The 23,770-nt window shown below is 42.6% G+C and overlaps 1 protein-coding gene across 1 annotated transcript in view; it reads right to left on the bottom strand.

The window, feature by feature from the left end:
- The window catches only part of DDX10 (DEAD-box helicase 10), a 498,989-nt gene that overhangs the window by 59,051 nt on the left and 416,168 nt on the right, over positions 1 to 23,770 (bottom strand). Inside the window, exon 17 of the mRNA XM_082244266.1 lies at positions 9,796 to 9,926. Within this exon, the coding sequence (XP_082100392.1) occupies positions 9,796 to 9,926 (131 nt within the window). The remainder of the gene's footprint in view (positions 1 to 9,795; positions 9,927 to 23,770) is intronic.

Here is a 23,770-nt window from a genome sequence, read left to right as displayed (position 1 = left end):
CCGGCAACCCACTAGGGAATCCATGTGGGAAAAGGGGATGCAGAGGTCCGACCATCCCAGGGGGTACTTGCTTCCGCCCCACACCATGCCAGGGGGAGAGGGGGGTTGGTACTCACTGATCCAGGCATGCAGGTACCACTCCAGACAGAATCCCTCACCACCAAAGTGGACCAGGCACCTGGTCATATGCGACCCCTGTCTAGTGGGGCTATGTCGCAGCCGACCTAGCACGTAGCTGACAGTCTGTATGAGCTTGATGGCTGCACTGGGGGGGGGGGGGGGCAGTGGATCTAAATATCCAGCCCATCGCCCAGCCTGCCAGTTAATTGCATATCTCCACATCAATAAACCAGGAAGAACAAATAAGGATGCAAAAGGAAAACAGTGATAGAACCAAAGATCCCAGCAGGGAGCTAGGTCCTTACTCCTTATACTAGGTGTAAAAAAACTAGAGGCCTATAGCAGAGAGAGGCAGCTAGGACTGCCCATAGGTTGGTGTTACCATAGTAACATCATACTAGTCTGGGGAGGTGATCAGGTTTTTTTATTTATACACTATGATTGCTTATAGCAGTTAATTTCACTGTTCTAGGCAAACATTTTCACTGAATAAAATAGATTCATGCAGTGTGTATTGTCATTAGCTTTGATTGCCCTGACTGTACCATGTGATCACTTTGACCACCAATTCTCAGCGAGCAACACAACAGTACACAATGAGTGACATGAATCAAAGCCATTCATTGTTTACAATTGCCATATGGACTGCTGTCACCTGCTGTGTCTGGTGAAACATGGCCTGATGGGCACGCACGAGGCGTGTTAATAGGAGAATGTCATATGATGTCCACCCAAAACAATGGGGCTCCCACTTAAGCAACATTTTAGAATGGCCTGGGCGGGAAGCAGTTAACATTTTGTTAGTCAGGTACTACCTGGGATTCTGTTGCATGATCTATGCCATCTCCATGTGTAACCTGGCATCCCACAATTTTAAAGACCCATTGCGGTGATGCACATTGCGTGCGTAATAGGTTGCAGTACTAATATTTTTCAAAGGAACCCGAAAGCCTGCTGAGTTTTTTTTTTTTGCGTGTTTTGGTGCATTGGCAGCCCATTAATTTGAATAAGCTGCCTTAACGTAACGTAATGCATCATGAAGTGTACATGGGTGCTTTTTTATCTTCGTTCTGTTGAAATTGTTGTGTGTGACAGTTTGACTGTATATGGGTACCATTAATGAGTGATAAAGTCGATGCCAACCATGACATTTGCCATTAAATAAGATAAGTGCAAATATACAGTGTTTTCTGAACCTATTCTCCTCTCCCAGCACTTATCCCAAAATATCCACAGGAGAACCCAGTAACAAACATTTATAGTCTTTAAAGTGTCATTAAGCTGTTCTTTAACTCCCCTTTTGTCCATGTCCCCACTGTAGTTGAGGGTTTTTGCAGAGCAGTGTTGGCAGCTCCGCTCATGCTCAGTTTTCAGTATATTTCTACCCTAACCATTTCCTCCTTACCACATCTGTGCAGCCCATTTGACTATAGATTCACACATGTGGACACACAGTTGTAAATGACAGCCCACTCCCTCCTTCATGTCCACTTACCAGCTAAACAAAATAGGAGGGGGGGGAATACTACATCTTGATTGATGGAGCCCTTTAAAGATTTTATTTCAAATATATATTTGTATGATAATTTAAAACTGTTTATTGATATTAATGATTTATTTTTATTCTATATCCTAAAAACTGTATTTTATTTTTGAATGTGTGACCACCAGCAGAGGACTAGAAACTTCTGCTGCCACTGTTTACCTGCAGACAGTCTGGAAAAGAGCTGGGTCATGTGACAGATGTATATTAACCACTTAAGCCCCAGCCCTATTTCGGACACTTTTTGTTTACAAGTTAAAACCAGTATTTTTTCCTAGAAAACTACTTAGAACCCCCAAACATTATATATATATATATATATATATATATATATATATATATATATATATATATTTTTAGCAAAGACTCTGGAGAATAAAATGTCGGTCATTGCAAAATTTTTTGTCACGCGGTATTTGCGCAGCGGTCTTTAAAACGCCATTTTTTTGGAAAAAATTTGAAAAATCACATTTCACTGCATTTAAAAAATACTAAACAGTAAAGTTAGCCCATTTTTTTGTATATTGTGAAAGATGATGTCACGCCGAGTAAATAGATACCCAACATGTTACGGTTTAAAATTGCGCCCCTCCGTGGGATGGCGACAAACTACGGTCAATAGAGATCTCAATCTGCGACGCTTTCAATTTATTTAACGGTTACCAGTTTAGAGTTAGAGTGTAGCTCTTTTTTTAAAATTATTGCCCACGCTCTGGCGATTGCGGCGATACCTCACATGTGTGGTTTGAACAGCGATTTCATTCGCGGCTCGACTTGCGTATACGTTTTTTTTTTGTGCGCGAGCTAACGGTGACGAGGCGGCTAAAATTGTTTTTTTTTTCCTATTTATTTTTTCTTTTTTTTTAACTTTATTACAGGTTTTAAAAAAAAAAAAATCTGATCACTTTTATTGCTGTCACAAGCAATGTAAACATCCCTTGTGACACCAATATGTAGTGACAGGTACACTTTATGGAGGGATCGAGGGTCTAAAAGACCCTAAACCCCTCCACTACACTTCCATGTATGCAAAACGCCGAAAACTGCATTTTTGCATACAGCCGTTTTTCAAATCTGCCGCCTTTTGCAGCACAGTAACCCGGAAGTGACGCCATGGACGCCGCCTCCGGGTTACGTCATCTGAGACCCGATCGATGCCGTTTCTGGCATTCATCGTGACTCCATCCAGCCGGCTGGGTGCTCGGGGCTCCCGGTGGGACGGGAGCCCCGAGCAAAGCCATGGAAGGCGGCGGGAGGGGGCGTCCCCTCCCGCTCACCCGGGTAACGATCGAGCGGCTCCCGAGCCGCATTGGTCATTACCGGCGGAAAGCCGACCGTCGACTTCAAACCACGGTACCGGGATGATGCGTCTAGCTAGAGGCATCATCCCGGTATAACCCCACAAAGTTACCCAACGTACGGGTACGTTAGTATGCGGTAAGTGGTTAAGAGAAAAGATAAACATTTTTTTATTTTTTTAACATTATTAAAATACAATGCCATCATCCACATACAGAAAGAAAAGGGATAATGTAAATTAAACAGTGTGTGTTTAGTATAAGGCAAATCATTGTGTTCTGCTTCGGCTGGTCTCCCCCGTACCCAGGCTGCAGAGTCTGCTGTGAGAGGGAGAGGCTGAGCTGCTCAGAGAATAACTTTTGCTGTGAACTTTGAGAATGAATTGCTCCACCGGCCCTAAAACTACAGAGGTCAGTGTGGGCTTAATTTAAGGCTTGATTTACTGCTTGTCACAATTATATTAAATGATTGACTACTGACTAATGAAGCCTCAGGTTGACTTTGAAGAAGTGATTCTGAATCTTTCTGGCTGAGGTATTAACATTGTTTTGTTGAATATGGTGCACAGCGCACAGATGGTTCACGTCTGTGCATTGTGGTACACCAAAATGTACAAATGTACATTCAATTTTATGTGCTGGCTAAGTGCATTGCTATTGCTATTAAAAATGAATGACACCTAATGCAAACCTAGTTTTATGCATTATAATGATGCACAGTAAAATGCACGTTTTACAACACGTTACCTGAACACAACAAATCTGAACAGACCCTTACTGCTTGTTTGCTTGCTAATTCTATTTAAAAATTTGAATGATTATAGCCTGGCCACAGGTCCATTTACAATGTCAGGATCTTTTACTCCAACAACATATAAAAGTAGCTGATATCAGGGTGAATTATAAAAGCAACTCAATAAGTGTTAACTATGTACTTTTTTATTTTTGGTAAGAGGACATTTGTAATTCAAGATGTGTGAGGATTCAGATCAAAGTGGAAACAAAAGGAAATTGGTAGTAAATTACTTTCACAGATTAGAAAAGAAAGACAGTTAATAAAACCCCACTATAATCCAATGGCAAGGGAGGGCTACTGCCTGCTAGACAGTCTGCGGCAAAGTATTAAACAGGTGGCCTAGACAACAAATTGAACATTTAACCTGATTGCTGACAGGCTGAGCAGCGCTCTGTGGTGTTACAGTAATGGGCAAAACACCATCAGTGCCTCTTGGGAGTAGAATCACCCCATCCCTTTGCTATTTAATGTATGGTAATGTTACTAGCAATCTCTGATGAGGAGCAGAAACACTATTTTTTGGTGCTGTAGAATTCAAACATTTTACAGAGGTCAGTTGATTTTGCAGTCTTCCTATAAATAACCGCTTTTGCTATTTACTGCATACGGCTACGTTACAGCAGAACCCCAGGCAGAAATAAAACTCAATTTTAATGCAGTTATGAAAAAGCATTTGTAAATATAGTTAGTGTAAGTATCTGGATGTACCTTTAAAGCAGCATTCAGACTGGGAGAGGGTAGGGCAGCAATAGAAGCCAATCAACATGTGATAACAGGAATCATTGTTTTTTGCTGGGGGTGAAGGGGGGGGGGGGTCACAATGGTGACCAACTAATTGAAATAATTGAAAACATGTTTAACCTCCTTTCTCTCCAGGCCGTTTTTCAGAACTGACATACTTTTCATGACAATTACTCATGCAACACTACTCAAAATTAATGTTATAAATATATATATATATATATTTTTTTTTTTTTTGAGACAGAGCTTTCTTTGGGTGATATTTAACCACTTAAGGACTGGAAGGTTCTACCCCCTTAATGACCAGGCCATTTTTTGACACTGCGTTACTTTAACTGACAATTGCGTGGTAGTGCGACGCTGTACCCAAAAAAATTGATATCCTTTTTTCCCCATAAATAGAGCTTTCTTTTGGTGGCATTTGATCACATCTGTGGTTTTTATTTTTTTGCACTATAAACAAAAAAAGAGCGACAATTCTGAAAAAAATATTTTTTACTTTCTACTATAAAACATATCCAATAAAAAAAAATCTAATTTTTTCATCCTAGGCCAATTGTATTCTGCTACATACTTTTGGTAAAAAAAAAAAAGAAAAAATCCCAAAGGGTGTATATTGATTGGTTTGTGCAAAGGTTATCGTGTCTACAAACTAGGGGATAGATTGATGTCATTTTTATTTAATTTTTTTACTAGTAATGACGGGGATCAATTTTAGTGGGACTGCGAGAAATTGGGGCGGACAGGACACCTAACTAGCACTTTTGAGGGGACTAGTGACATTATTACAGTAATCAGTGCTAAAAATATGCAGTTACTGTACTTATGACACTGACAGGGAAGGGGTTAACACCAGGGGCGATCAAAGGGTTAAGTGTGCTCCTAGGGAGTGCTTTCTGTGTGGGGGGATGTAATCAATAGATGAACGCAGAGACCTGTGTCCCTAAATAGTAGAAACACAGGATCCCTGCGTTCATCTGTGACAGAATGGCAGTCTGTCTTGTTTACATAGGCGAACCGTCGTTCTGTCTCCATGGGGAGCAATCGCGGGTGGCCGGCGGACATCGCATCCACTGGACCCACTGATTAGCTCCCCCTCTGGCAAATTTGCGCATGTGCGCCCCCCGCTGCCTATTACACGAAGCGACGTACAGGTACATTGTTTTGCGTAATAGAGCCGACCTGCCGCAGTAAAATTACGACAGCTGGTTGACACGTAGTTAATGACCACTATTTTTTTTTTTTACTATATAAAAAGGAAATAGACAGAAAATATTGGGGGAAAACCAACATTTTCTTAGTTTCTGTTACAAAATTTTGCAAATAAATGAGATTTCTTCATAAATTTAGGTCATAATTTATTCTGCTACATTTCTTGGGTAAAATGAAAAAAATCTGTGTATATTATGTAGTCTGTGTAAAAGTGGTCATATATATTATATATATATATATATATATATATATGCGCAACACAGTGGTGTAGTGGTTAGCACTGTCTCCTAGCAGCAAAAGGGTCGCTGGTTTGACTGTACTCCGGTTTCCTCCCACACTTCAAAGACATGCTGGTAGGTTAATTGGCTCCTGTCTAAATTGGCCCTAGTATGTGTATGTATGAATGTCAGTTAGGGACCTTAGATTGTAAGCTCCTTTAGGTTAGGGACAGATGTGAAACGTACAATATATATGTAAAGCGCTGCCTAAATTGACAGTGCTATATAAGTACCTCTAATAAATATATATGTTTAAATGTATCAACCCGGATGTACTTAACCACTTCCATACCGAGTCATAGTAATATGACGTCGGCATGGTGGTTGTACGGATCCGGGCGGGCGTCATATGACGTCCGCCCGCTCTAGCTGCTACTGCGCGCCCCCGGGGGCGCGCAGCGCAGCGATCGGGGGTGAGGCTCGTCCCTCGGACATAGCCCATCCCTGATCAAGGTAAACAGCCAATAGAAATTGGCTGTTTACCACGTGATCGGCTGTGTCAATCACAGCCGATCACATGAGCGGCTCCAGCACGAGCCGCTCGTTCTCTCTGCAATGCGCGCCCCCGGGGCGCGCAGAGCAGCGATCGGGGACGAGGCTCGTCCCTCGGACAGAGTCGATCCCCGATCTAGGTAAAGAGCCACGTGACCGGCTGTGTCCAATCACAGCCGGTCACAAATGTCAACAGAGAACACGGTAACTAGCTGTCACCGTGTTCTCCTCCTCACACACTGATCCTGTGTGAGGAAGAGAGTGTGGTAACAGCTAGTTACCAAGTACAGTGCACCCCAAACACACTGATTGCCCCCCCCCCAATAAAGAGCACCTGTCACTAGCCCATCAAAGTACCCGAGTACCTGTGGGAGTAAGCCCCCCCCTCCCAGTGCAGACCCCTCAGTAAGCCCTCCCACCCAGTACAGACTGTACTGGGTGGGAGGGCTTACTAAGGGGTCTGCACTGGGAGGGGGGGCTTACTAAGGGGTCTGTACTAGGTGGGAGGGCTTACTGGGGGGTCTGTACTGGGAGGGGGGCTTACTAAGTGGTCTGTACTGTACAGACCACTTAGTAAGCCCCCCCTCCCAGTACAGACCCCCCAGTAAGCCCTCCCACCTAGTACAGGCCATTACAAGCCGGTGTAGCGCCGCACATGTGACATGTCTAAGTAGCTGGGTGATCGGGGAGGATGGCGAATGTGTGTTGCGGCAGAAGCTGTGGCAGTACAGGGAGTACAGGGGTGCTGGAGACGGTCAGCGCTCACCTCTTGTCTCCGACGGAGCCCATCCGGCAATGCTTCAAGCGGCGCGGCGGCCGGCCAGGGGGCGTGTGACGTCACGCGTTGACGCGTCGACGCTTTTCACGCACGTTGACGATTTTTTTGTAGTCGACTACGTCGACGCGTCGTGGCAGCCCTAATTTCTACCACGCAGCACAGGCAAACTTACACCCCAAAATACATTCTGCAACTCCTGAATATGAGGATACCACATGGGAAACTGCTTGAACAGATAATGTACCAGATTGTAATCAACCAATTGTATCAAATCCAGTGCAGTGTGATGGTCACCTCTGTATGAGCGGTCAGGGAATATAACTTAGTGTAGCTACCCCACAGCAGTCCCTATTTTTATAAGCCAAGCAAGCTTAAACTACTGACTGCTATATGACAGCCACCAGAAATGCCATGTTCACTGACCAGGAAGTACAGGAGGCTGAAGAAAAGAAGAGCAAAAGAGTACCTCTGGTTCTAGGAGTGCAGTTGCCATGGCAGAGACATGGTCAGCAAACAGGCAAAGGATTTGTCCAGGCAGCAGGCAGAAGCATGGTCAATAAAAAAGCCAGTGTCAGTATAGGTGTGAGATAGAGGCAACACTGCACTGGTGTGGCAGCAGTCACAGACATGGTTGATTGCTGCACTGGCTCTGGTGACACTGTACTGATGTGGCTAGTGATAAGGAACACTGTTGCTGGTTGCACTGGCCTGGTGACACTGACTGGTGTGGTAGTGATCAGGAACATGGTTGATGACTTACACTGTTCTGGCAACATTGAGATTGGTCTGGAGGTGATCAGAAACACTACTGATGGATGCACTGGTCTAGTGACACTGGACTGGTGTGGCAGTGATTAGGAACACCGTTGCTGGCTTACACTGGTCTGGCAGCAATCAAACACTGTTGCTGGTTTACACTGGTCTGGTGAACCTGGGGCTGGTGTGCTGGGGATCAAGAACACTGTTGATGGTGTACACTGGTCTGGTACAAAAACTAATGCTCTAAGTTGCTAAAGCACCACTTGCATGGCAAAGTACGTTCATGTTCAGTTTTCTTACTGAGAACCTTGAATTACTAATGTGCAAATCCTGTTTGTGTGATCAGGAAATGTGGCAACTCCCCTCACTACTGGTCAGTAAGGATACCCATCAGTGTGATGAGCCAATATAAGGCTCAGGTGACAGTAAACGGTGGTTCAAATTTCTAAACCTCTAATGTCTAAACAACTTATTTTGACAAAAACTATACTAATATAACATGCTAATATTACAGCAAGGTCTGGAAGGCATCAAAATGTCTATGATTTGTGAGATGGATCTTGTTAGATGGACATGTGAGATGCTGTGTGGCTCAGGCCATGTGGCAAGACACCAGCAGACAAGGCAAAAATTAACATCACAAAAAACTCTTTATACAAATCTCAAAATGCAATTATTTTTTTCTGTTTGGAAGTTACAGCTGAAAACCATCCCCCCCCCCCCCCATTAAATAACTTAAAGTCTTTGATGTGAGCTAAGGAGTATCAGAATGACCGTTGATGACAAAAAACATCATATGGTCTAAATAACCCCTAGTTCCAACTGTTCCACTAAAACGATATACTTGAAGTGGTGCAATACCTTTGGTATTAACTAATATTTAGATAGGGGAACATCTACCTATCAATCTTATGTAGATATAGCCATAAAACAACGTGCTGAGCTTCATGAAGATTTGTTGCTATGGTAGATATCACATAAGCATGCTTGCAGCTGTGTTTTATTAATAAAATGTACCACATGCACGGTTCATTTTTCTATTTATTGGGTATGTAGATTTAGAACCTACTGGTCTTCATGTGATTGACTTTCAAATATTACGAACTCACTGTTCGAAAAAAAAAAAAAAAAAAAAACGTATCTGTCAAAAAAAAAAAAAAAAAAAAAAAGAAAAGAAAAAAAACACCACACAAAGTTCTGTTTGATATAGCATAAAAGTTTTCAATGCATGGAGATTTGCAAAATGCAGTCTTAAAAGGTGTTGTACTTTCTCTAAATAAAATTAAAGCAATTGCACAGTTCAGTTAAAACAAAAAACTACAATTCTAAACCTATAGTAACCACAGGGAAGAAAAAAACAAATCCATGTCCAATTTTCTCCTACAGGAAAAAAAATCCTTTTTGATCCCCAAAGGCAACCGGATAACTTTCTGGATCAAGACTGTACACTGCTTATCCTGAAAGTATCAGTGGTTGTTTATATTTTGTGAACTGAAAATTGCATCCTTGCCTTTTTGTGAAGCAATCTACTAGTCTGCAAAGACCAGCTCCTATGGAAGACTATTTCGGATTTTCACAGCTCTTATGAAAAAAAAAAAATCACTATAGTAAAAAAAGATTTCCCTCCTAAGAAAAATAAGAAACTGCTCAATACTAATACAATAGTATTCACATTATCTATGTGGTTCCAGGAAGGAAGCACTGCAATGCAATCTTTCAGGTTCTGAAGTAGCCTGTGGCGCTACTAAATAACAAAATACAATATGGCAAAGACATACCTGCTACTTTCTTCCATGGGTTGCTCATCTTCCTCCATATCGCGGTACTTGTCAGGGTCAGGCAGTGCACTCAGATCCACTTCATTGTCGCTGTCATGGTCAAGATAAGCAACTGCTTCAACCTCCTCTTCCTGAAACACATGATGAAATGTATTACTACAGCTCTGCTTGGTGTATAGATGTTTAGAAGAAATATACCTCTATGCTCGGGTAAAGAGGGCCTTGCACTGCATCCTTTTGAAACAAACATAAAAAACTGGCGCAACAGGACTCAAAATGAACCTCAATAGCCTCCTAGGAAAATTATAATGGGAAGATGCACGGACCTGGATGTTGTGTGGCAAAGTCCAAAAAGTCCATAAAAAGCACCGGTCTGTGCACTCCAGAAGGCTGCTGACTCTCAAGTGGAGAAGAAACTTGTAATATACTGGAAAATAAGAACAGCGCCACTCTAAGTGCAATAAATTCAGTACTTTATTTGACATCTAATAATGCTGGGTACTCACAAGATAGAGCGATTAAAAAACATGGTGGATGTGTGTAAAAGATCCATTATTCCGGTGCCTGGGTGAGGGGGGGCTGATGTGCTCCAAACAAGTCCGTCCGACTGCGGGAGTAAGCAGTATCCGGACCCCGAGGACACCTGCAACGCCTCCGGCGGCGGACTTCCGGGTTGGGCGTGGAACCCTTAGAGGCCTGAGGAAGGAGCGCATGCTCCGACAACGCGTCGCCTACTTCATCACGCCCACGTTCCACGCCCAACCCGGAAGTTCGCCGCCGGAGGCGTTGCAGGTGTCCTCGGGGTCCGGATACTGCTTACTCCCGCAGTCGGACGGACTTGTTTGGAGCACATCAGCCCCCCCTCACCCAGGCACCGGAATAATGGATCTTTTACACACATCCACCATGTTTTTTAATCGCTCTATCTTGTGAGTACCCAGCATTATTAGATGTCAAATAAAGTACTGAATTTATTGCACTTAGAGTGGCGCTGTTCTTATTTTCCACTGCATCCTTTTGCATGCTAACTGCATTAAAAAGAAGGTGCTGTATATTTTCACTATGCACATTTTAAATTATTATTTCAGTGTTTATCTGAAGCCTGGGTTCACACATATGCGTTGCGGAAACCAGCGCGATTCCAGTGCGGGGTCCCGCATCGCATCTCCCCTGCAGGCAGTTAACTCTGCCCGCTGCTGGTGTCAATACAACGTTAATGACACCCCCACATCGGTTCACAGATTGCAGTGCCAACTGTGAATTCTAGCAGGGTGGGTGAGAACATCCATGCAATCCGAATCCAATGCGGGGGGTGAAATAAGTCCTGCGCAGCAATGTGGTGCAAATCATATGCGATGTCTGACATTGCATATGTGTGAACCCAGGCTAAGGGAATTTTTTATATGACTTATATGTAAAGGTTTGTATAGCAGCCATTAGAGAAAGTTCTCTATGATATCACTTTCTATATACCTGCTGAGATAAGATATGAGCCAACAGTCAATTGACTCAGACATAAGCATTGTGAAAAGGAGAAGTAACACATTGAGCACTATGTAGCACTGCAAGGTGTGAAGCAGACCGCATACACATATAGAATTACAAACTATACATAGAGACAAGGTATTTGCCCAAGGCACATTCAAACTTATATAATGGGCATGCCTAAAGGTAAAGCATTTCTGGGATCAAGTGTACCAGTTCATATGCACAGTCTTAGGGCACACCCCTTAAAAGAACCCATAGACCGCTTTATTAGGCAAGAAGATGTTTGAAGAGTGGATTTAAATTACTCATAACACTGATGCAAAATGGACTACCCCCAAAACCCTGAAGACCCCCCATCTATACGCTTTTCAGAACTTAGCAAACAAAATATTATTTAGCCTGGTTTTTGCAGGCTAAATTATTTGATTTGCGCACTTTTTTTTTTTTTCTGACGTCCTTTATTTTCTGTTATGAATTTTGTTTTCTTTCAGCATTTTGTAATGGATCCCGCTGAGAAGATCAAAGATCATGCCAGTAACATTTTAATGAGACTGTAGGGAGCAATGACTATTAGCATTGATCTCTAGCGGTTGATTTTAACATGTCTCTAGTTTTGACAGTCTTCTATAGAATGCCCCTAGTCTCCAATCATACCTCAATAAATGCAAAGTGTTCTCTGATTGAATAAAGTCTCTACCTCACCCAATCAGAGAACAACTTGCATTCAATAAGAAAAATACAAGGTGTTCTGTAAATGGCACCCAGGAAGATTGAGAAACCCCCTTTATGTACTATGTAGCAAGCCAGCTATTCAGCATGGGACCTGGAAGAAGGCAGTGATCACTGTAGCAGTGCCTACTAGGGTTGCACCGATAGTGATTTTTTATTTATCGGCGAGTAAGAGTATCGATACCTGTACTCAAATCACTATGACAAGCCTGGGTTCACACAGGAACGGTGGGGAAAACCGCATGCTATTCGGACAGGAATTGCACCTCATTGCTGTTCAAAACACATGCGATTCTTTGCAGTGCAATTTGAGCCCAATCATTTGTATGGGCTCAAATTGCACTGCAAAGGTATTGGTTTCAGGTATCAGAGCATTTGCACGAGTATGATTACTCATGTAAATGTTGAGTACCGGCACCAATATCGATATCGGATTAAGTGCTTACTACAGTAATTTCCAGATTTCACAAGCATCGTACAGGCATGGCACATAAATACTTACATTGGTCCAAACTGGACCAATGCAACTATGCAAGAAAAAGCCATACCAGAAATTCAACTTTAAATACAAAAGTGTTCAAATACGATTTGATATCAGACTTTTAAAGTCCACGTTGAGCAGAGGTAAGACTTGAAAAAAAAGAATCAGCAGAAGTACAAAGAGAATCCCAAGTAGCCAGTCATCTGTGCTGCAGTACTCATTTCTAACAAATAACATACAGACATGAGTGGAGAGCATGGTGACAAAGAAGTGCGCTCATCAGGCTGCTGCTTCTCCTTTCACTGTCCAGTAACAGGCCCGGGGAGTGTCAAGACCTTAAAGAAGAACATTTTTTATTTTGGAAAGAGCAAGGGAGGGTATAACACCAGTAAGGTTTATTTTTGCCATCTGTGTCCTATTGGGGAGATTTCCCTTCACTTCCTGTGCCATAGCCAAACAGAAAGTGAGTGAAAATCCCTTTACAGTGAGGGAATCCCTGGTTGTCATAGAACTAATTATGGTAAACATGACGAATTGAGAGGGTAAATCACCCTAACTGTAGTAGACAAAGCTACTATAGTTATCTCTACTAGCATCTTATGGATCTTATGCTAAGCGGCTGCCCAGCTTCATTGTGAACACAGGATGTCGGCTACTGGGCATGGGCGCCAATCAGAGAATGCTTTGGGTTTCCTCAAAGAACGCAAAACATTCTCTGATTGAATGAGGTAGAGAGCTTGCTACCATGTTCAAACAGAGAACTCATTGCATCTGTGGAAGATATGCAAAGCAACCTTTGAATGGAACCCATGCTCAGTGGCTGACCTCCTGTATTCACAATGCAGCCAATCCAGAAGCAAGTGAATATCACTGTAATAGTGGTGTCTACTTCACTGATTCCCAACCACGGTGCTCCAAGCAGAAGCGGGAGTTTGGTACCTGTCAAAACTAGCTACCTGCTCTACCCCCCCCCCCCCCCCAAAAAAAAATGACATGCCAAATATGGCATGCCAGGGGGTCAGGAGTACGTAAAGTGAAAGTTCCACTTTTGGGTGGATCTCCGCTTTAACAATGTAAAAATATCCATACTACCTTCCTTCACTCATCTGCATTCAGCACTTCTCACATGAGGTTGCAGCAAGCTGCACAATGCACAAACCGCAGACGCAGTTAGGTTGAGGTGAATGTAACTATCTTTTTCTGCATTTAACCAGATAAAAAATTAACAAGTAAAATTGGAACAAAAACAAACGGACCAGAAGGCCACAGAGAAGAACCATGAAAATAAAAAAAAGAGAGCTAATTAAATATAACTAAAGGAATGAACAAATTTGTTGCAGGTAAAAATGTTCTAAAGGTTAATTATGCTCTCTTGGACAATATGCAAATAGGCTTCACAGTGTCTTTTTGATTCATCTCCTGTTGTGTAACAAGCGTTTGATCACCCATCTAAATTTAGTGCTTTGTCATAACATAAAACATTTATTATCGGTATTTTACAGAATTCACAGACCACAAAGCCCTTTCTTCCGATAAGAGTGAAGTTGAGCTTGTAAGAGAACCATCCAACCATAGTATGTCCAGTGACCCTGAAAAAGCATGTTATGTCAGGTCCTGCAGGCACTAGGAAAGGTTCATGTGATGGCAGAAATTGCTGGTCTGATCTAGTGACAGTACAGCCCCATTCTGCCCTACAACCTGCCCTTCCTGTACATTTGTATGCTTTTTTTTTAACAATTTGCAGCTCTTAGTCAGTCAGGGGTCAGAGGAAAGCAATAAATCCATACTGAATAAGGTTTAACCACTTGCTTTCTGGGCACTTATACTCCCTTCCTGCCCATGCCAATTTTCAGCTCTCTCTTTGAATGACAATTGCACGGTCATGCAGCACTGTACCCATATGAAAGGTTTTTCACACAAATAGAGATTTCTTTTGGTGGTGTTTAATCACCACTTGTTTTTTTTTATTTTTGATAAACAAAAAATATATAACAAAAACTATCAGCGCAAAAAAATATCAATAGTTAATATTAGTAAAAGCAAAAAAAAAAATTTCCCCTTTGAAAAAGCTACGGGTGTTCGTAGCGCAACACGTCAGGGACAAAGCCGCTTTGACGTCACTTCCGGTCTTCGGCTGAGACCGGAAGCTTCGGAGCTCACCGCATCGGCGGATGTATTGGAGATTGTTTCTGCGCGATTTTAACTGCACTGATGTAAGTAGTTTGAAATAAAGATATACCCAAAGATACTACACCATGAGAGCCTCTCTTGTCTAAGAGTTAGATAAACGGACTGAGACAAATTCGTGGGGACCCATTCTGAGACATAGATCCATAAACAGCTGGAGGGAAATTACCGTGTGTCCGGAAAATATCAGAAGCTGGGATAACAATACTTAAACGCTCTTGTTGAGTGTTGTGGAGGTGAGCGGCCACTGCACCTGGGTTTGGATTGCGAGCTCACCGGGTCACATCCACTTTGCTGTGTTTTGGACTTCACTCATTGTTTGCACTCGTATTGATCACTTTATTTCAAGGCACCTTGCACTTTAATGACCGGATTGGACTGATTGAAGCCTTATGTATGGACACACATGCATCTTATGTTTAGCACAGTTGCGGCGGTCGATATTTCCTTTGTTTGGATTGAGATCACTTTTACTGTTATTTGAACAATATTGTTTATTTATTCTTATATGAATTATTTTGCTCACTGCCACCATATTGAGTAGACATTTTTTTGTGTATTTTACCCTTCACCTGTCAGCTATTATTTATTTTCCACCTGTCAGCCATTTCTTAAACATCACATACATTTGGATTAAGCACACATCACTTTGAGAAATATTCTTTTAATATTTTTTATTATCACGTTTACTTGGATTTTACACATCTTTACATCCGCCTTTAGAAGTTCAATTGCACAATTTAATGGTTTTTTGGATTTATGTGACATTTAAGGTTTTTAAGTAGTTAGTACTGAAGACACAGAGTGGTCCACCTCATTTAGAGTTAAGCGCTGATTTTTTTGCTTTTACTATTATTGTGATAAGTGGGGACACTATCAAATTAGCTGCTTGCTCGGAGGAGTTCCACGTTTGATTTCGGTTTCTGTTTGCAGTTTCCTTGGTGTCGTTTACCTCTGTTTAGCGCATAAGTCTAATACACCACAATAGTGAATATTGCAATAAACAAATGATATAAAGACCGGCTGCACACACTAAAAGTGTCTAAACCACACAATGTAAACTAAATAAACCAAAAAGTAGTGTTGCGCCAGTCATGTGCACACATAGTGTAATAAAACTCAAAATCAGTGTCCATACATGTTCCAATGTCCATACAATCAATCAAATAAACGGTGAATCCACGTGTCCAAAAGAATCTCGTGCAAAACTTAATTAGTGCTTTCGTGATTAGTGCAATCCCACCACCAGGTGAATTAGTCTCTCATCTCCACTATAGACCCACTGCTGGGTCAATCACAGCTTGTATATACACAGGGACCTTCAGATATTAAAGGCTATGGATAGCCTATTACCTCCAGAGGGATTCTCACCGATAGACATAAAAGGGAAACAAAGGAAGAGATCTAGTGCTCATGTATTTACCCACCAGCAAAGTTTGCTTGGGGGGTGCATTGCCTTAGGTCTGCTCAGTGTGCTCAGTGTGTATTCATCTGGTCTGAGGGAATGTCCCCACTGTGTCCCATAGGGAGGCCTGTTGGACAGTGGGGAAATCTGGCCAATTATACACAGGCTTTTGTAACCATCCCATTGGGTTGGTACCTGGAGAGGTGCATGATGGGATTGGAAATAAAAGCGGAGAGCACCTGAGGCAGAGAGTCTTTTGGCGGGAGCATCAGGCCCAGGAGGAGGTGACACCTGTCTCTCCTCCTGTAAAAGTGAGAAAATGGTCCAGGCAGTCAGCCTAGGGACCGAAGGTTGAGCTGGACTTGAGCAGAGTTGCTGACTGGAGCTGCTGGGCGGAGATCTTCAGGAAAAAACAGTGTCATGAGTACTCAAGATCTACCCAGGGGTTTGCCTAGGAGAGGGGACCACTCCAGTGAGGTCCAAGGGGATCCAAGAGCCAGCTAACCAGGAGTGTACAGTAAAGGGGGTGCCAAGTAGTAAAGCCCTGATGTTTGGGGAGTAAAGGGGGCGCCAGGAAGGGCCCTGAAGCGTTCAGCAATACAGTTTGCATTAAAGTCAGCTACTTAAGGAAGGAGTACTCTGGAGAGCTCAAAGGGACTTTTCCACAGTCAGAGGTGACGTTCTAGTAACTGGCCTTGCCGAGGCCAGCATCAGTCAGGGTTAACCAGCATCGGTGAAGCGCTAACCAGCGTCAGTGAAGTGCTAAATAGCGTCAAGCAGCATTTTTCAGTGTCCCTGCCTAATTGTGCATAGTTCAGTTGTTGGAGTATCGCACTTCTCCCTTTTCCCATCCAAGTTCTCAATTAAACCCTACAGCAGCCATCATTAAATGGCGGCCCGCGGACCAAGAGCGGACCGCACAGTGCTTCCGCCCGGACCGTCAGGCCACCACCTACGAGCAGGCATTGGTTTGCTGGGATCGCGGGTGTCCCAGCAACCAGTGACATCCACGCCCCTCCACTTCTGACTGCTCGCGGTGTACGCTCTCACTCCCAGCCGAGCCGAGAGTTAGGGGTGTGACGTCTCGTGCACGCCCCGCCTCCCTGCTCCTCACTGCAGCTCCCGGGTCTTTCACTCCCCGCCGGGCCGCGAGTTAGGGGCGTGACGTCTAGTGCACGCCCCGCCCCCTGCTCCTCACTGTGGCTCCCGAGTCTCTCACTCCCCGCCGGGCCGTGAGTTAGGGGCGTGACATGTGCGCCCCGCCCCCTGCTGTTCGTGGCTCCTGTCTCACACTATGCAGTATGTTTCGTATTTTCTGCCCCCCGCAGCCTCCTGACTCCTGCCTCAAAGGTATGTGGGGCACATTTCAAAAGGGATTGCTGATCAGAATATTTTTTAAAGTGCACACTGTTGGGCATATTTTGTTAAGGGGCACATTTTGTTGTGCCCATCAGAGTTCCCTATAAGTGCTCATTAGCATGCTACACTATTTATTTTACGTTAAGGGGCACGCTGATGGGCACATTTTATGTTAGGGGGCACTCAGATGGACATATTTTATGTTAAGAGCAACGCTGATGGGCACGTTTTGTTGTGCCCATCAGAGTGCTCCTTAACATAAAATATGTCCATCTGAGTGCCCCCTAACATAAAATGTGGCCATCAGCATGCCCCTTATTTTATGTTAAGGGTCACGCTAATGGACGAACTTTATGCTAAGGGTCACGCTGATGGGCATATTTTGTTTTGTCCATCAGAGTGCCCCTAACATTAAATATGCCCATCAGCGTGCCCCTTAGCATAAAATTTGCCCATCAGCGTGACCCTTAGCATAAAATAAGGGTCACGCTGATGGGCACATTTTATGCTAAAGGTCACGCTGATGGGGAAATTTTATGCTAAGGGGTACACTAATGGGCACATGTTACGTTAAGGGGCACGCCGATGGACATATTTATGCTGTGGGACACACTGATGGGCATATTTTAGGTTAAGGGGGCACACTTATGGGCACAATTTATGTTAAGGGGGCACACTGATGGGGACAACTGACGAAAGGGGGCACTGTGATGTGGACAACTTATGTAAAGGAGCACTGTGATGGGGACACCTGATGTAAGGGGGCACTCTGATGGGAATGCCTGACGTAAGGTGGCACTGTGATGGGGACACCTGATGTAAAGGAGTACTGGGATGGGCACAGACTTGAGATTCGGACCTCGGCCCAAAGAAAATTATAGCGACCGGACCTCCTTGAATTTTAATTCATTACCCCTGCCCTACAGGGTTCATACACTTTACCAATAAAATTCCATGACTTTTCCATGACTTCAAGTAAGTAAGCTGGAAGCCGGTGTCACTTCAGGCGCACAGGCGAAAAAGCCAGCGATCAGTTTGGAAGCTGTCGAGCACGCAGCTGCAGACTGGTGCTTTGCACTTTTAGCCTGGCTAGACAGCGCTGCCTCACCCATGCTTGAAATGTCAAACGTTTTACAACACAGTGTACATTTAGCCCATCCCGAGTCCTGATCTTTCTCCAGCCACCTCTCATACTTTTCATCATGAAGCCATACATTTTTAAAGCAGCATTTCCCTGGCATTGCTACACACTAACGTTAGCTGAAACTGCGTTACCCCCATAAAGTTAACTATTGTAATTTGACCAATATACTGGAGAAAGAAGATTAATGGGCGCTCCTTCTTGGGGACAAAGCTTCAGTTCAAGCAGTCATGGTGGAGGTGCAGCCGGACTGGTATGGATGGCACAGATGCACAAATGCGCCTCTTACTCTTATATTAGTCTACTGAAGAAAGAAGATTAATGGACGCTTCTGCTTGGGGATAAAGCTTCAGTTCAGGCAGTCCTGAAGGTGCAGCCGGATTGGTGGATGGCACAGATTACACAAATATGCGGCGCTTACTCTTTGTAGGCTGAAGCCACAGTCCCACGAACAGGCAGAAAAGAAAAAAAAGAGAGGCGCCACTGTGGAGCAGATGCTCCGAAAATGGTTACCGCACCCTGCGTCATCAGGTTCATGCAGCCCTCCAGTGACTATGCGCTTCACCACCCTTTGGACACGCCCCTTTAACCAGTCCCGTATCCAAGAGCAGACCTTGTGGTCAATGCCTGCAGACCTTATTTTATACATTTGTTTGTGGGGAACTGTATCAAACGCCTATGGTTTGGTAAATCGAAAGGAAAATTGTAAAAGAGAATTGAACATGTATGGCCAGCCTAAGTGAGGAAAGAAGTAAGAGTCCCTGCCCCAATTGCCTCCCCACCCTCCAAAATAAAAAACAAAAAAACTGGGGAGGGAGTGAACCAGCGGGACTTCACTTTTTGAGTAAAGTTCTGCTTTATTGACATTTTTTTCATTCTCCCCCTAAGAAGAGCGATGTTCCCTTTTGGAAGGAACTTGCATTCAACATAAACATGGTAAAATCTCATAATTATACTCAATAAGTGATTCACACTAGCCTATTCTTTCCACTGATTGCCAATAGCAACTGTCTGTAGCATGATCCTATTGTCTCCCCTAAGCTGACGATCTGCCTAGTACCACCACTAATAAGGATGGGTATGACAGTGGTACATGGAAGCACCGAGCTATGACAAATATTAATACAGCTGGGTTCTGGAAGAGCTGGTCTGTTGAGACAACTTTAACAAAGTCAGACAGAACTGTCAGGCTTTACTGTGGTATAAGTTTTGTACTCTTCCTCTCGGATTGTGCTGATAAGTGATAGATGTGCCTTAAGGTGATTTTTTTTTCTTCGTTTCGCAGGCAGATATGAATAAAGAAGCAATGACAAACCAGACCCTTCATATTCAGCCTGTCTTTCCCTAGCTAGGGTCACAGCTGTCAGCTCGTAGCTTAGAAAGTGATATCAATGCAAGCTCTGGTGCCTGAGCGCTTCACTGCGCTGATCTCCATACAGCTTGCCGAGAATCCCCAGGGAGACTAAACCTGCACTGGGATTTTCTGTTCCTGTTCTGTTTCTTCTATAAACTATCCTGGCAAGTTTACTCGGTTGTATTTTTTTAAAATAACAATGCCATCCACTTACAGATAAAAATAGAAAAATAATTGCTAGCAAGTGCAGTGTTCAAAATACAACAGAATTCTCACAAATGGCTACCTAACATTATTTCCAAAGACCCCAAATTTCCAAGGACAGTCCCTGGTTTCTAAGATTTGTACCTCACTACACACTACCTGCACAACTACAGTAAATCAAGTCACTAAAATATTATTATTATCGGTGCTTTTAGGCAACATTGATAACTCCAAGCAGATATATTATTTCATGAAAGGGTAACTCTACTTTTGTAGGAAAAAAAACACAAAGCATATATATAAAAAAAAAAAAAAACATAGTATATAGTATTGCTACACAGGCCATATTGTAATTTGTTATTGGAATTACCTTTCCTTTTCAATATGCAGGTGCTGTAATATAAAATGCAATGCAATATGGCAACCTGTAGGCGTTCTGTACACCACTGGTGTACGGAATGCATCCAGAATTTACATTTCCTGCATGATTGGTTCACTGATTTTACTAGAAGTCTGCACTAAGATACAAGTTAGATTTTAGGCATTCTGTGCAAAATTTCAGTTTTAGCAGGGTACTCATTAAGGGTCACATATGTCTTAATTAATGCAGACCCTGCAGATTTTCTCATTAGAGCACTGTGAAGGTGCCTGATGATTATAATGAACTTCCCTACATACACATTCAGTATGCAAAAGGACATGGTGAAAAGAATGCAAACAGAAGGAGCAGTGCTACTACCCATATAGCTCACCAATAAACGAACTCCGGGGTGCCCGATCCACAGCCTTTTAACTGAGTACAAATGTAGAAAGATGATCCGCACACCTGTAGCTGCTCTTAAAAAATCTTTATCTTTATTCAGGAACCACAGAACACAACTGCTGATAAGATCAGTTTACGCATTTCAGCCTATAAGGATTTAGTCATAACATGACTAAGACTAAGGCCTTATAGGCTGAAACACGTCAACTGATCTTATCAGCTGTTGTGTTCTGTGGTTCCTGAATAAAGATGAAGACTTTTTAAGAGCAGCTACAGGTGTGCGGATCATTTTTCTACATATGGTGAGAAAAATACATTTAAACAATGATATGCTGTTTCTTTAAATATAAATAACAAATAACAGTGAATATAAACACCTTAAATACCACCACTTAGCGCCGGTTCACACTACCGCAACGCTACTTCCCGGGGCAACCTCCGAGATCGCGGTGCGAGCAGCGTGCCGCGACCTCGGGAGCGGCCGCCACGGACTTCATAACATTGAAGTCTATGGCGGTCGCCTCCTGGTCGCCCCAAAGAAGCTCCGGACCCTTTTTCTAGGTCGGAGCGACTTGTGTCGCTCCTATTAGAACGGGTCCGCAGCTTCCCTATGGGAGGCGACCTGCGGCGACCTGTGAGGCGACCAGGTCGCCTCACAGGTCGCCCTAGTGTGAACCGAGGCTTAGTATTGCATATACATTAATGAAAAATGTGTAAAATCTGAATAAAGTTCATTAAATAATTAATTTTGCTTCAAAGTGAAAAAGTTCAAAGTGCTGGCTGCGCCCTAGAAAAAAACAATATACTCTTAAAAATTATAAGCGGTGAACAAAGTGGATATCCGTACATTTTTTGCAATCACCAAAACATCAAAAATGTCAGTCAATGCTTAAATTAATGCTTGTCTTGTTAGTCCACCACACTAACATTTCCATATCATGTTTGTCCAAACTCAGCTAAAATATAGATGTAAAATTAATTCATAGCGCAAAATGTTTTAAAAACAATTTTTTTAAATATAGGTAATGCACGCCGTAATAGTCTTTCATGTCTTGAAGACACCCGGAAGTGGCGTCACTGGCTCCAGCACTGGCTTGGGAGGAGCCAGTGATGTTATTTCCGGGTGTCTCCGAGACACAAAAGACTATCACAGATGAAGTAATCACTGCAGATCTGTATATAAACGCTGTATCCAAGACCTTCTAAATGTGAGTGCATAACCCATATTTTTAATAAATTGGTTTTAAAACATATTGCGCTATGAATGAACTTTACTTATATATTTGAGTTGAGCTTGGACAAACATGATATGTCCCTTGGGAGGAGCCGTGACGTCACTTTCGGGTGTCACATGAAAGACTATCACAGATTTGCAACCCATTATTAAAAAAAACGCATCTTCCATTGAAAAGCATTGAAAATGCAGCAAGAATGCATCAATAACGCATTTTTGATGCAGTTTCTAAGTCACTTGACCTATGAAAAATATACCATAAGCACAACAAAACTGGGTGTGTTTTCAGCGCCATTATCAGGACCTTTTTCTTCACCTCAGGGGTGTCCAAACTACAGCCCTCTACCTGCAAAATGCCAAAAACTCCTTTTTTGGCCGCAAAAAAATTTGGTGCATCTCTAATTTTTTTCTTTTTGCACTAACATCCAAATTATATACTATGGCTATATTGATGATATTTTCATCATACGGACAGAAGGTGAAGAAAATCTAAAACAATTTTACTCATTGATGAACACATTTCAACTATCAATCAAACTCAAAAATGGACTAGTCAGAAACACGTCAATTTCCTAGGCACCACAGTATACATCAGTAATGAAGAGCTGCATACCTCAATATACAGGAAACCCACTGACAAATGCAACTATCTCCACAATTCCAGCAATACCACAAAATATGCTCAGATCCTGAGAATACTAGCAGATTCCTTCCATAAGAAGGGTTACAAGGACAAAACCATCAATTCAAGCATAAACACGGCCCTGAAAATCCGAAGCGAGAATCTCAAATACATAAAGAAAAAAACCCAAATAACCGTGGTACCTATAGTAACCACATATAATCCAGTACTACAAGGCAAAAGAAAAATAATCAAAGATTTGCAACCAATCACAACAGAAGATGGCACTCTGAAAGAAATATTCCAACAGACCCCCAACCTCAAACAAACTAATCAGCAGGAAACTTCATTCTGATTATGAAGTCACAAAAAATGGAAGCAAGTCCTGCAATAAAAAAAGCTGCACACTGCAACCAAATCAATCTATCAAAAAGTGTCACACACACAAAAGGGACCTTCAATGTCACAGAGCTATACCTTCAGTAATGTGTATCTCAACCAATGAAAAATATTAATCAAAGGATCTTACGTTGGAGAAAAAAAAACAGAAATTGAAAACAAGGATGAATTTACAAGACACAATATTAAGGAACATAAGGAGGATGATTTCTGCACACCTTTGGGACATCATTTATCACACTATGGAGGACTTTAATGTTTTAGTTCTTAACCACTTAAGCGCCGGAGGATTTGGCTGCTCAAAGACCAGGGCCTATTTTGCGATTCGGCACTGCGTGACTTTAACGGACAATTGTGCAGTCGTTCGACGCTGTACCCAAATTAAATTGACGTCCTTTTTTTCCCACAAACAGAGCTTTTTTGGTGGTATTTGATCACCTGTGCAATTTTTACTTTTTGCGCTATAAACAAAAAAAAGCGACAATTTTGAAAAAATAACAATATTTTTTACATTTTTTTATATGAAATTCCCCCAAAAAAAAAAAAATGTAAAAATCTAAATTTTTTAACATTTTAGGCCAATTTGTTTTCTGCTACATATCTTTGGTA

The sequence above is a fragment of the Pelophylax lessonae genome (assembly GCF_965119305.1).
Source record: "Pelophylax lessonae genome assembly, chromosome: 2".
NCBI lineage: Eukaryota > Metazoa > Chordata > Amphibia > Anura > Ranidae > Pelophylax > Pelophylax lessonae.
Note: the sequence above shows the minus strand (reverse complement) of the source record. Positions and strands in the feature narration are given on the sequence as shown.